The 13,224-nt window shown below is 42.8% G+C and overlaps 1 protein-coding gene across 3 annotated transcripts in view; it reads left to right on the forward strand.

Annotated features, from left to right (window-relative positions):
- Window positions 1-13,224, forward strand: part of PRKCB (protein kinase C beta) — a 383,605-nt gene that overhangs the window by 342,006 nt on the left and 28,375 nt on the right. For all 3 annotated transcript variants that reach the window (XM_032243353.1, XM_032243352.1, XM_032243351.1), the window contains 4 exons: window positions 1,598-1,736; window positions 5,650-5,730; window positions 5,992-6,099; window positions 11,039-11,179. In XM_032243353.1, the coding sequence (XP_032099244.1) occupies window positions 1,598-1,736; window positions 5,650-5,730; window positions 5,992-6,099; window positions 11,039-11,179 (469 nt within the window). The remainder of the gene's footprint in view (window positions 1-1,597; window positions 1,737-5,649; window positions 5,731-5,991; window positions 6,100-11,038; window positions 11,180-13,224) is intronic.

Consider the following 13,224-nt stretch of genomic DNA (forward strand, 5'->3'; position numbering starts at 1 on the left):
ATCAATTGCTGTGACCAGCAGGATGGAGTATTTCCACTGGCCAGGCCAGGCCCACATGACCACTCCTGGAGCCAGCACCACTCATGTTACATGGAATAATTGAGGGAGAGTGGTTCTTTAAAGGAATATTAGAATGCTGTCATCACAAAATAGAATAGGCAGAACCACAGATGCCCACTAGCCCAATCAAGATGACCAAAGGGAAAGATCTGAATTAAGCAATAGATCCCCCTACCTCTCAGGAAATCAGACTTCCCCATTTTCTATTAGGACTGGGACCATCTGACCCATAGCTCAGCCTTGCTTACTGGTACTGAAATACAAAGCATTGACATTGGAGTAGGTGTTTGGGGAGGAGGAAAGTGTGTTGACATTGGAGAAATCTTGTGTGCTAAAGACCTACAAGTGTCCCCAAAATATCAAGCTCTTCTTATCAACACAGATGAAATTAAAAGAGAATACAGCACATATCCTTTAGGTTAGAGCTCAAATGTCACTGCCTTAGAAAGGTCCTTTCTGCCGGGCGCGGTGGCTCACGCCTGTAATCCCAGCACTTTGGGAGGCCGAGGCGGGTGGATCACGAGGTCAACAGATCGAGACCATCCTGGTCAACACGGTGAAACCCCGTCTCTACTAAAAATACAAAAACTTAGCTGGGCATGGTGGCGCGTGCCTGTAATCCCAGCTACTCAGGAGGCTGAGGCAGGAGAATTGCCTGAACCCAGGAGGCGGAGGTTGCGGTGAGCCGAGATCACGCCATTGCACTCCAGCCTGGGTAACAAGAGCGAAACTCCGTTTTCCAAAAAAAAAAAAAAAAAAAAAGAAAGGTCCTTTCTGACTGACACCCTGTTTAAAGTGACTTCCTCCAATCCCTATCTCATGTCCTCTTTATTTTCTTCATACCACTCATCAGAATCTACAATAATCATACTTATAGACTAATTGTTATCTTTTTCCCTGCACTGAAATTTAATCTGAAGAACAGGAGACTTGTTTATGTTGTTTACAGCTACATAATATAGCCGACTCCAGGCACAGTGCTTGTCACATAGTAATTGTGCAAGAAATATTTTTTGATTCAAATAATCAGTGGAAACTCCTGGGCCATGTCCCAGGAGGTCTTGGAACACTTAGCGTTACATATTTCTGTCAATCAGCTTTTTCCTTTGTAATCTTTAGAGATATTTAAAAAGAAATCATTATTTTGTGAAAAATATATTTTCTTACAAAATATAAGGGGTCTTTAAGTTGCCAAGGACAATTCTTGGAATTTTCCTGGATCTGAGAAGCCTCATGGATGCTCTGCCCTTTGCTTAACTTTCTGTGGATCTCCCTCTTTTCAGAAGTGCTGTCGCTTTGTGTCCCTGTGAGACACTTGACACAGTTGGCTCTGTAGAAAAAGAAGAGCACGGAGGTTTGTGGACCTCTTTTTATCTCCCTGCCAGATTGTAAGCTGTTGGAGGTCAAAGGCTGGTTTCTACTGACCTTTGTGTCCACACAACACCTAACACAGTGTTTTATGTATAATGAGTGGGTGTTGGTTGGCTTGAAATGCATGGCATTTAATTAAATCTCTAAATTATTGTGTCTGCCATAGTGACCTAAAACTTGACAACGTGATGCTGGATTCTGAGGGGCACATCAAGATTGCTGATTTTGGCATGTGTAAGGAAAACATCTGGGATGGGGTGACAACCAAGACATTCTGTGGCACTCCAGACTACATCGCCCCCGAGGTGAGAGCTGCTGGGCGCATGTTCATATTGTGGTGATGTACCCTCTGCTCCCCAGATGGCCGTGTGAGAGCTGGGAAGGGTCGAGGGTGGTACCTTGCAAGGGAACCTCGGGCAGATTCTTATTCTATACTCTAAATCCTCCCTTTGAGATCACACATGCAAATTAATTTAGCACACATCCAGAAGCCCAAGCCCAAAATACATCAAGGTTTGGGAGAAAATTTAAATAAAACTCAAAAGAACCATCCAACACACATCAGTAAAATTCTTCATCAAACTGCTGTGGCTCAGGGCCATGTGATACTGCCTAATTATGACATTGAAATGTTTATTGAGAGAGAAAGAGCAGATCCCCTAGGCTGGCATATGACATGGGATCTGCGTCCTGTGTATGTCCCTCAGTAGGAAAATGGACAATAGCCCATGATTTATTTATAGCATGAAATACTACCAGGCACCAATTCAGAAAAGTGAGTTAGATATATATGTAGATATGAAAAGATCTTCAAGACACATTGTTAAGAGAAAAAAATTAAGGTACAGAATGACAAATACAAGGCCAGGCGTGGCAGCTCACACCTGTAATCCTAGCACCTTGGGAGGCAGAGGCAGCTGGATCACTTGAGCCCAGGAGTTCCAGACTAGCCTGGGCAACATGGTGAGACCTTGTCTCTACAAAAATTAGCTGGGTGTGGTGGCATGTGCCTGTAGTCCCAGCTACTTGGGAGGCTGAGGTAAGAGATTCACCTGAGCCCAAGGAGGTCCAGGCTGCAGTGAGCTGTGATTACACCACTGCACTCTAACCTGGGTGACACAGTGAGACCTGTCTCCAATTAAAAAAAAGACAAATACAATATGATACTAATTATGGATAAAACAGAAATACACAGAACACTGCTCTGTTTTCAATGAGTATGGATATATATATATATATATATATGCACGTAAAAGCATGCAAAAATCTGGAATATTTCAGACTGATTTTATAACACTGGTTACCTCTGAGGATAAGGGAATTGTAAAGAGAAATTTAGCTACTTCTGTATACTGCTGACATTTTTTACAAGGTAAATGTATTTGTGTATCACTTGAGTAATAAAGTAATTCTTTAAAAATAATAAGGCTTCATTCAGAGCCAGTGAAGTTTTCCCTATGTGATATATTTTGGTCTATTATCATCTTGTTAATTAGTTAGGATATCAGACACAATCTATAACACAACTTCCTGGTAGGCCATGGGTTCCATAATCTCTGGTTATCAACTCTAACTGCAGTATAGAGTCATGAGGGAGCTTTTACAATGCAGGATGCAGCTGAGGCATGGTGGCTCACCACCGTAATCTCAGTGCTTTGGGAGGCTGAGGCAAGAAGACTGCTTCAGGGTAGGAGTTTGAGACCGTACTGGACAACATAGTGAGACCCTAATCTCTACCAAAAAATTCTTTAAAAATTTTCCAGTTGCAGTAGCTCACATCTACTGTCTCAACTACTCAGGAGGATAAGGTGGGAGGACCCTTGATCCCAGCACTCCATCATGCCACTGCACTCCAGCCTGGGTAACAGAGCAAGTCCCTGTCTCAAAAAAAAAAAAAAAAAAAAAGTGGGATGCCCAAGCATCATCCCATTAGAATCTCTGCAGGGTGAGGCCCAGGATCTGTGGTTCCTAGAAGTTACTCATTGGTCGTGATTCAGGCAAACACAAGAAAACCTGAACTGTGTTGCTGGTGAAGTTGCCTCTCCCTCCAACCTGCAGATGAGAGGGATAAGCTGCAGGGCAGGCTTTGTCATGAACTAACCACATCACTTCTGGCAACTGCTCCGACATCCCAGGCTCTAGTTTCCTTTGTAAAAGGATTAACTTGTTGGGTTGTCAGGAGGATCAAATAAGACTTGAAGTACTTTAAAACTGTGAAAACACTTTCAATGAGAAGTGTTCTGGAACGGTTTCCCTTCCTTGTCTTGTGGGTTACTTCTCAGTGTGCATTTCATTCATTTATAAGTGACAAGTAAAATTGTATACATTTATCATGTGCAACATGTTGTTCTGAAATACATATACATTGTGAAATGGCTAAGTTGAGTCAATTAACACATTTATTATCTCACATGCTTATTTTTTTTTTGTGGTAAGAACACTTAAAAATCCCTCTTAGCAATTTTCAAGAATACAATAGATTGTTATTAAGTATAGTTACTGTGTTGTACGATAGATCTCTTGAATTTATTTCTCCTACTTAACTGAAATTTTGTATCCTTTAGTCAACATCTCTGCATTTCTGATTTGGGAATAGAAATCAAAGTGGGAGATAGAGATCAAGAAATGACATTCACTTTACAGCCAAGTTTGCTCAAATAACCCTTTTTGAGTTAAACAAGCAGTAACTGAATTATAAAACCTTCTAGGATTAGCTAACATTTTGAGGGCATAATATGTGAAAGCCACCTAATATCTCATTCATCCTCATATAACCCCATGATGTAGCTATTATAGAAGTTAAGTAACTTCTTCTGTGGTCACACAACCAGGAGACAACAGTCAGGATTCAAAGTCAGACTGCCTGACCCTCAGACCTCAGCCTTTAGCCTTTGCTGTATTACCTCTTAATCTCTGACGTGGTTAGTTTTATATCCCTACCTACTGAAAGATAGAGAGTCATCTGACTCTTCTAGACTTTTCCGTGCTCTGGCAGTTTGGTAATATGAATTAAAAACTTCACAACCGTACATACCATATGATCCACCAATTGTACATCTAAGAATTTATCCTAAGGAAATACTTGGACAGATGTCCAAATGTCTAATTACAAGAATATATGTTACAGCATTGGAAGAAACCTAATCAACTGGAAATTTATAAGGTACATTTTGATATATCCATTCAATGGAATGCTATGCAGAGATAAAAACTGATTATGTTCATATACAAATATTAAATTGGCAAGGAAAATTTAAGTGAATAAGAGGCTTTATTAAAGTTCTAGTGCCCATAATCCCAGTGCTTTGGGAGGCCAAAGCAGGAGGATTGCTTGAGTTTGAGATCAGCCTGGGCAACATAGAGAGACCCCATCCCTACAAAAATTTAAATAATTAGCATGGTAGTGAGCGCCTGTAGTCCCAACTACGCAGGAGGCCGCGAGGATTGCTTGAGCCCAGGAAGCCAAGGCTTGAGTGATGAGCTATGATATCACCACTGCACTCTAGCCTAGGTGACAAAAAGAGACACTATCTCAAAAAAAAAAAAAAAAAAAAAAGAAAGAAAGAAAAGAAAAGAAAAAAAAAATGGTCCGCATACTAAAGTGTTTATGTAAAGCACACACATATGCACAGAGTTCAATATGTATTCAGAGAAAAGACTATGGAATGAAGTAGACCAAACATTAGTCATAAATTTTCTCTTAATAAAGGACTATGGGTGATTTTCACTTTATTATCTTAGCTTGTCTATCTTTTATAAACAAAGTAAAATAGTAACAAATATTACTGCCTTTTGAACTTTTTGATTTTTAATTATGTTTTAAAAGCATGTAACATAAAATGTTCTATTTTAACCATTTCTAAGTGTACAGCTTAGTAGTGTTAAGTATACTTAACATCATTATGTAAATGTTATAACTTTTACAATGAAGAGTAAAGACAGTTTTTCCTCTTAAAAGTTTCACGCTCACTGTTTTGAAAATAATAATAATAATAATAATAATACACTGTACTAGTGCTTTGAAAAGGCAATGTGACAGCCACAGGTATTTGTCTAGATGCAGGTGCCCCTGCAAAGCATGTCTGTCATTCCCTGAGTAGCTATTGTAAAGAAATAGCTCAGGTGGGCACTGGCCTTCTTGTAAAAGAAGAGTGGAATCTGTCTCCAGCAGAAACATGAACTGCAAACCTCCCTGATAGGATACCTTCTGTTTTCTAGATAATTGCTTATCAGCCCTATGGGAAGTCCGTGGATTGGTGGGCATTTGGAGTCCTGCTGTATGAAATGTTGGCTGGGCAGGTAATTGAATTTTAAGTGATCTATAAGAAAAGTCTTCCCTACCCACCTCCACATGGTTTCTTTGGGAGAATGCATCCGTTTGGTAAGGTCGGAAACTCCATGACTTTCCCAGCCTTGGGGTCATGCAAGTCTGTGGTTATTTGAAAGTCTGGGCATTTGGCTTCACTGTGGGCCCCAAGGAGGAGGGTCTGCCAGTTGAAGGGAGCTAGGGGGAGGGTTCAAGCAGGGATTCTTCTCCTCCCACCCTCCCCTGTCACACAGGCACCCTTTGAAGGGGAAGATGAAGATGAGCTCTTCCAGTCCATCATGGAACACAATGTAGCCTATCCCAAGTCTATGTCCAAGGAAGCTGTGGCCATCTGCAAAGGGGTAAGTACATCTCTTAAAGCTATGACCAGGACCACCACCTACAGGCATGTGGGCTGTACCCTGCCAAAGGACATCCCACCAGTGGGGAACAGAGCCTGAACTCCACCCTTCACTCCATTTGCCAATGTGAGAGCCCTGACGTGGAGCTGCTACCTCCTGGAGGAGAGAGCCCTTTTTTCCTAATTTGCACAGCAGTGCCATAGAGAGCTGCCTGCAGCTGTGTCTTGCTGCTGGCTGGGCTGCAGTCTCTGAACCAGCACAGGGGAATGCTTATTGAATGAACGAGGTAGAAAGCACAGAGATTTCGTCAAAGAGCTGGAAGTATGGGAAAGGGCGCAAGAGGTCTTTGGCACAACTCAGGCTATCTTGCCCGGCTCTGCTATATGTGTTTGGTTACTATTAAGAGCATGTAACTTTTGTTCTAAAAAATACCAGGCAGTATTGAGATTAAGGGATTCTCTAGATAAGCAGACTGAAATTCAGTGTACTCAAAATCCCACTCTCTCCTCACCCCAACACACACACAAATGGCTAAAAGGGCATGCACTCTTGTATGTCTACGGTTTAGGCACAGGGCACCTGTGAAGAAAGCAGGACGTGTGTTTATGAGGAAGTATTGTATTACGTCTTGTGTTAGACCAGGGTATACTCACAGTGACTTGTGTGAGATCCTAAAGATTAGTGACCGTCACCTTTGGAGCCATCAGGTTAACCCAAAATGCTTTTCCAGAATGCACATGCTTCAGCCTCACCCCAGAGATTAAGTCTGGGTATGAATATTTTGGAAAAGTCTTCATTTGGCTTGCAGACCACTGCGTTTAAACTACTGTTGAAATGAAGTGATTTTTCAACTCTGATGGAAGCCTGAAAGCAATAGAATTAGACACCCAGAAAATATGTTCCAAGCGTAATATACTCATACAGGATTTGCTTTCCCACAACCCAGTGGTACAGGTTAGAACATGGCCATGCTTTAACCACCAGGCTCCCACCTGTGTGTCTAAATAAACCAAGGCTGCCAGTCCTAGATCTGTGGGATGCTTGCAGACTTTTCACACCCTACCTTGCTCTTCCTGACCCCAGCCAGATGCTGGATGCACTGGCTTGGGTGAAGGAAAGCTGGAAAACTCAGACAGGCCAATCTGAGGCTTGGCTCAGTTTGGAATAGCTGGGCCAGCCTCTCAGCATAAAAGCACCTTGTCACACTAACTAAATTCCCACTCTCAATGAATCACCTAAGGTTTGCATCTCAGCTACGTAGGCTAAGATGCACATATCCCTGGGGAAGCCACCTGTGAATTAGTCTCAATCCCGAACATCTTAAGTGAATTGCTTGAAAATATTTTCTTTGAGGGTGTGAGGCAGGGAGAGAGAACATGAAGAATAGAGAGGGGAGTTCCAGAGGTGCATTAGGAACCTAAGCAAAGCCCATAAAGAAAAAGGGGGCACACATGAAGGCCTGTACAGGCCCCCGTAGACGTGTTATTGAAGGGTGGAGGAGTAGAGAGAAGATGGTACCTGGTGCTTTTTGTTTGTTTAATAATTACCAGCTTGTAAGAATCAGGAGATTTCTCATAAAAATTCGGCTTTCAGGTTTCTCTTGAAAAATCAGATCTTGCCACATTGGCCTGTCATTCTTACAAAGCACGAGTCAGCTGGATTGGAAACCACTGCCCTCTATAGTTGGGGCTTGCCCTCTGTAATTCACAGAAATTCTCATCCGGCCAATTCTATCCAAGTTCAAATTCTGGTTCAGGCCTTAATTGCCCTAGGACCATGGGGAAGTTGTTTGATCGTGTCTGCAGATTCAAGATAATAACAGCACTCCACACAGGGTTCTTTGATGATTAAACAGCTGAATACTGTAAATCACTTAAAGCAGAGGCGGGCAGTCTGCTCCAAACCCCTTGGAAGTTATCATTACTATTACTAGTGCTGACATTACTGTGCCATCTGCCAGGTTCCTCTTGGCATTTGAGTTTGCATCCCCTGGAATTGCAACTTTTAAAGTAGGGGGTTTTGGAGATCAAGGGACTCTGCAAATCTCGATGTTTCCAATTCCTAGACACAAGGTCTTTTTATTATTATTACATATATTTTTTGAGACAATGTCTTGCTCTGTCTCCCAGGCTAGGGTGCCGTGACGTGATCATGGCCCAAGGCAGCCTTGATCTCCCAGGCTCAAGCGATCCTCCTGTCTCTGCCTCCCAAAGTGCTGCGATTACAGGCGTGGTCCACTGCACCCAGCCTAGGTGCAAGATGTTAAGCCACTTTCTTTGCATCTCTGGGCTTCTGTTTATTCTAAAAAATGAAATAGTAGTACTCATTGAACAGAGTTTTTGAGAACATCAAATGAGATAACATAAGAGAAAACTCCTTGCATGACATGGGCACATAGTAGGTGTTCAATACATGCACACTGTCTTCCCCTCCACACGCCTGCCCTGTCTGGACAGCTGGGGGTTCTAAGTGGGTCATGGAGTAGAGAGGATTTTCCAGGTCAGCTGCCTTCAGCTTCAGCTCCAATTAGCAGTTTCCCTGGTAGAGCCGTTTTCTATTAATTCATGACCCATAACCTTCAGGATTAACTGGGGTGACTCTCTTACTATTGAGTTTGGGGACCGTTATTAATTGAGTGGGCTGAGTCCAACGCGGGCTCTTCCTTCAAGGAGGGTACTCCAAAAACGAGTGACGCTTAAGCGAGCAGCCAGATGCTTCCTCTGGAACAGCAAGCCCCAGGGGATGCGTCTGGGAGGTGATCAGAGATTGGAACAGTGATTAAATCCAGCTGTCTACATGGCTTCAGGCACATTAAAGCAGAGTGCGGGAACTGGGCAGAGACTCCGAATTAATGTCAGATGTTTCTGCAGTGCCTTTTCTTTGCTTGGCATCCTCCTGCTTAGACAGAAATGGAGTTGAGGTTTTGAAAACGGTTGCCTGTTTAATTGAAACAGTATCCTTTATATCCCCATCCCCTTAAAGGCCTGATTTTCTACCATAAAAAAATGTTAGTAAAACCTTACTCAGATGGTCATTCCCACTTTGAACAAGCTTGAAACAAGCAAGCCCAAAGAGGTCGCACCTTAGGGTGAAAACCAGCAGACTGAACAGCTGAGACGGAGCACAAAGCTGTGAGTCCTGGACCAGGCAGAGCTCTTCAAAGCCTTGCCCTACTCCTTAGCTGTATGACCTTAGACAGATGACGGTACTTCTCTGCACCCACATCCTTTACCTGGGAAATGGGGGATAATAGTTGCTGAGGCCTCAGAGTATTGTTGTAAAGGTTAGAGACTAATGGGTAATGGCTGGGAAGCCTTTAGCACAGAGCCTGAGCACCTATGATATTGTTACTGATAAATAATAATATTAGTAACAGCTTTCGTTATTGATTGTGCAACAATCAATAACAAATAATAAATAATTGATTATCATATTTATCACTAACAGCTTTCGTTACTGATTGTTGCATAATCAATAACGAAAGCTGTTATTGATACTATTATTATTATCAGTCTGAGTCAAAACCAAACTGTCCTTTCTTTCCTCCCATCCTAAACTTACACAAATGTTAAGGCGTGGCTCAATTTCCTTACCCTCCATAAACCTCTCCTGACAAAGCCAGGCCACAAAAATCCCTGAGAAAACCATGTGTGAAATGCCCTCCCATTTTTCTTAAAAGCCCAAGTTTTAGAGCTAGGCAGAGGTAGGGTCTGCACCCAGCCCTTACTGACTCTGCCACTTCCTATTTCTGAGTCCTTGCTGTTCCTCAACTTCTCTGAGTGTTCATTGCTGTTTTATTCAAATGGGAAAATTAGTGTACTCACCTCATTGGGTTATCATGATGATCAGGGAAGATTGTGAATGTAAATAAAGAAGTAGCTAGCTTAGAACCTAAGTCCCCAGTTAATTTCCCCACCCTGGAAGATAAACTTTCTATGACAAGTCCATGCTTGTGTGTGTGACCACAAATTATCTCGTAGGCAGGCAACAGGCTGAATGAACGTCCAACAGTGTAGGAATGAATTTCTGGGCTCATCCCTTCCCCATCATCAAGTCCCGAGCAGAATCTAAGGATTCTGCCATCATGCGCTGCTCAATGTGATATCGACTCTGGGAAGCTTTTGGACTTGCATGTTCCTTTTCATTTTTTTTTAATTAATCACCATCTCGTTCGTCTTTACTCTCTGTTCATTTGCTCAAGTCTTGAGATCAGAGATATTTTCATGCTGCTTTGGACTCATTTACAAGAGGAAGCCTGTCTGGTTTCATCTTGCAGCATCTATTCATCTTGTTATTTAGCACTCAGAGACCCAAAGATGGAGGGTTTTGATAATTAAGTAATTTAAACGGAACACCAAAGAAACCTCAGCAGCGTTGTATGTAATATATGATACAAGGGAAATGAGCTGGGCTGGTTTTTGACTATTTAATGAGCTTTCAGAAAGTAATTACTTGAAACTTGGGCCCCTTTGACTAATACTTTTTCTTCTGCTTTGGCATTTTTGCAAACGCTTTACTGAGAAATGTAAATAGTATCCGAATGAATGTAGCCTTTGCTTTCGTCAATCTCCAGTTTTCTTGTTGTGGGAGGAGGGGAGTGTGACGATATTGAAACTGTCCTAATTAAATGCACTGGTAATTGCATAAAACTTATTCTTGAACCAAAATGGATCCTGCGACATTGCTAACTTAAAGTTCAGGGCCACATTCAGGCTTCGGTTTGATTCACCGGAAAGGATGGGTAGCAGCAGGCCCTGTTGTTGGGTTTTCGCCTACAAAGTCCTGGCTGGGATTCTTTGCTGGGATAAAAAGCAAAAAACAAAAATGAGTTGAGATCCTTTGTGCTTTCTTTCCTAATGCATTGGAGTAATAATTTCTGAGTGTCTCCCATTTCCTCTTCTGAAACTCATCAAATTCAATGTTTTTCGTTCTCTCGAAGCTGATGACCAAACACCCGGGCAAACGTCTGGGTTGCGGACCTGAAGGTGAACGTGATATCAAAGAGCATGCATTTTTCCGGTATATTGATTGGGAGAAACTTGAACGCAAAGAGATCCAGCCCCCATATAAGCCAAAAGCTGTAAGTAACCCATTATCTCTGACTGTTGAGTATTCACACACAACGTATTCTTTCCTGTGCCCCGTGTTTTCCAAATGCTTCCTGAAGGGTAGACGTCGATGTGTCTACTTGAACATGGGTGTATGTGTTCACACGTATGCACAAAGTCACCAGGTACGAAGATGGACATTTCCACTGGCCCAGCTCGGCCTCAATAAAGATGGAAATGACGATGCCTATTGAATTTTTGTTTCATCGATTCAATTATTGTAACTGTCTTAGCTGACAACTTTTTGAGAATGGTTCTTGGGTGAGCAGAGTTCAGATCCATTTCTGGACTGTGATAAAGGATCTAATTTTGCCCTCATTCTTTCTCTTGGTTCAACTGTGTCATTTTCTCTTCATACTGACATTGAAAAGGTCATGTTGTTTATCTCAACAGCATTTAAATTTAATTCTGAAACATACACTATGTCTGAGTTAGTAAATAAGACAGCAGTTCAGCAGCCAGCTCCCACCCAAGGCGAAGCAGAGTGAAGCAGAGACTGACATCCTCTTGAAGCGAAGACCCCCTCCTGGAGGCTTTGGGTGTGGAGATGGCTTTGACATAACTTTTATAACACAAGAATAAAACTCTCACATTTCCCACGGTCCATGTAACCACGGGAAGGTTTTCTATCCCCAAAGGCTCAGCAGGGAGTACCTGTCGGCATCAGGAAAGAAGAGTTTGCACCTGAATTAATCAAACTGTGATTCTGCTGGGAGGATATTTCCTTGTGAAATTAAATAGAGGGCAGACCTGATGACTTGATGATGGTTGTAGAACTACTGACTGAGGCTGAAGAGTGAATATAAACACCGCCATTGAAACCTAATGTCGTGAGGGTCTGGGTTGTTAGGATGAAGAAGATCATAACGGTAGTTATTTTGATACTAGTATTGTTATTAATTTCTTGAGCACTTACGTGCTAGGCTCCATATTAAGCATTTCTCATGCAGCATCAAATTAAATCCACGCAACAGCCTCTGAAGGAAGGTGCTGACATTCCATGTTATGGAAGAGGAAGCAGGGTCTCAGAGAGGTTAAGTGCTCTGTTCGAGGTCACTCAGCCAGCGTGATGAAGGGAGAATCCAAGCCTCAGAAAGTCTGACTCTCTTGGAGGCCCACCAGGAAGCCCAGAGGCAAAGGGCACATAATTCAGGAGTCTCCCAGGTGATGTTCACCTCTCCCAGTGCCGCACCTTCCCCCATCCCAGACGGCTAGAATCACAGCTCTACACCAATCTCCGTGCGTCCCGTTTCTCCCTGGATGCCTCCTGGTGTAGGAAGCCATGGCCTCTAGAGGCAGCCAGTTCCACTTTATTGCCAACCTGTACACTGCCATCAGATCAGCCTTCCCAGAACTCCCGCTAGAGCCTCTCTCTCTCTGGATTAACCTTCAGACATTTTCAGATGCAGGTTCTAATTTCTTCTTCTTTTTTTTGGAGTCTCACTCTGTCACCCAGGTTGGAGTGTAATGTGTGATCTTGGTTCACCGCAACCTCCACCTCCCGTGTTCAAGCAATTCTTCTCCCGCAGCCTTCTGAGTAGCTGGGATTACAGGTGGCACCACCATGCCTGGCTAATTTTTGTAGTTTTAGTAGAGATGGGGTTTCACTGTGTTGGCCAGGCTGGTCTCGAACTCCTGACTTCAGGTGATCCCATCCACCTGAGCCTCCCAAAGTGCTGGGATTACAGGCGTGAGCCACCACACCCAGCCTGATTCCTTCTTGAATCCTGTGATTTCCAGTTAAACCCTGCTCCCCCGCACCCGCCTCCACAAGCATGTACCATAGGACATCACTTCAAGGTGCCTGTTGTTTTCCATGACATCCACATCTATCTTAAAATACAGACACAAAATTGAGCACAATACCCTTAATCGTGCCTGACTCTCAGTGAATACAATGGATCAAATCATCCCTTGGTTATTTCAGAGCTGGTGAACTGGGACCAGTCTGTTTCCCTCTGATCCACTGTGTCATCATCTGTAATACAATGACGAGAATAGTTCTGACATCAGAGGA

This window comes from Sapajus apella, unplaced genomic scaffold, assembly GCF_009761245.1.
Source record: "Sapajus apella isolate SASKATOON/1434 unplaced genomic scaffold, GSC_monkey_1.0 scaffold51, whole genome shotgun sequence".
NCBI classification, from domain to species: domain Eukaryota; kingdom Metazoa; phylum Chordata; class Mammalia; order Primates; family Cebidae; genus Sapajus; species Sapajus apella.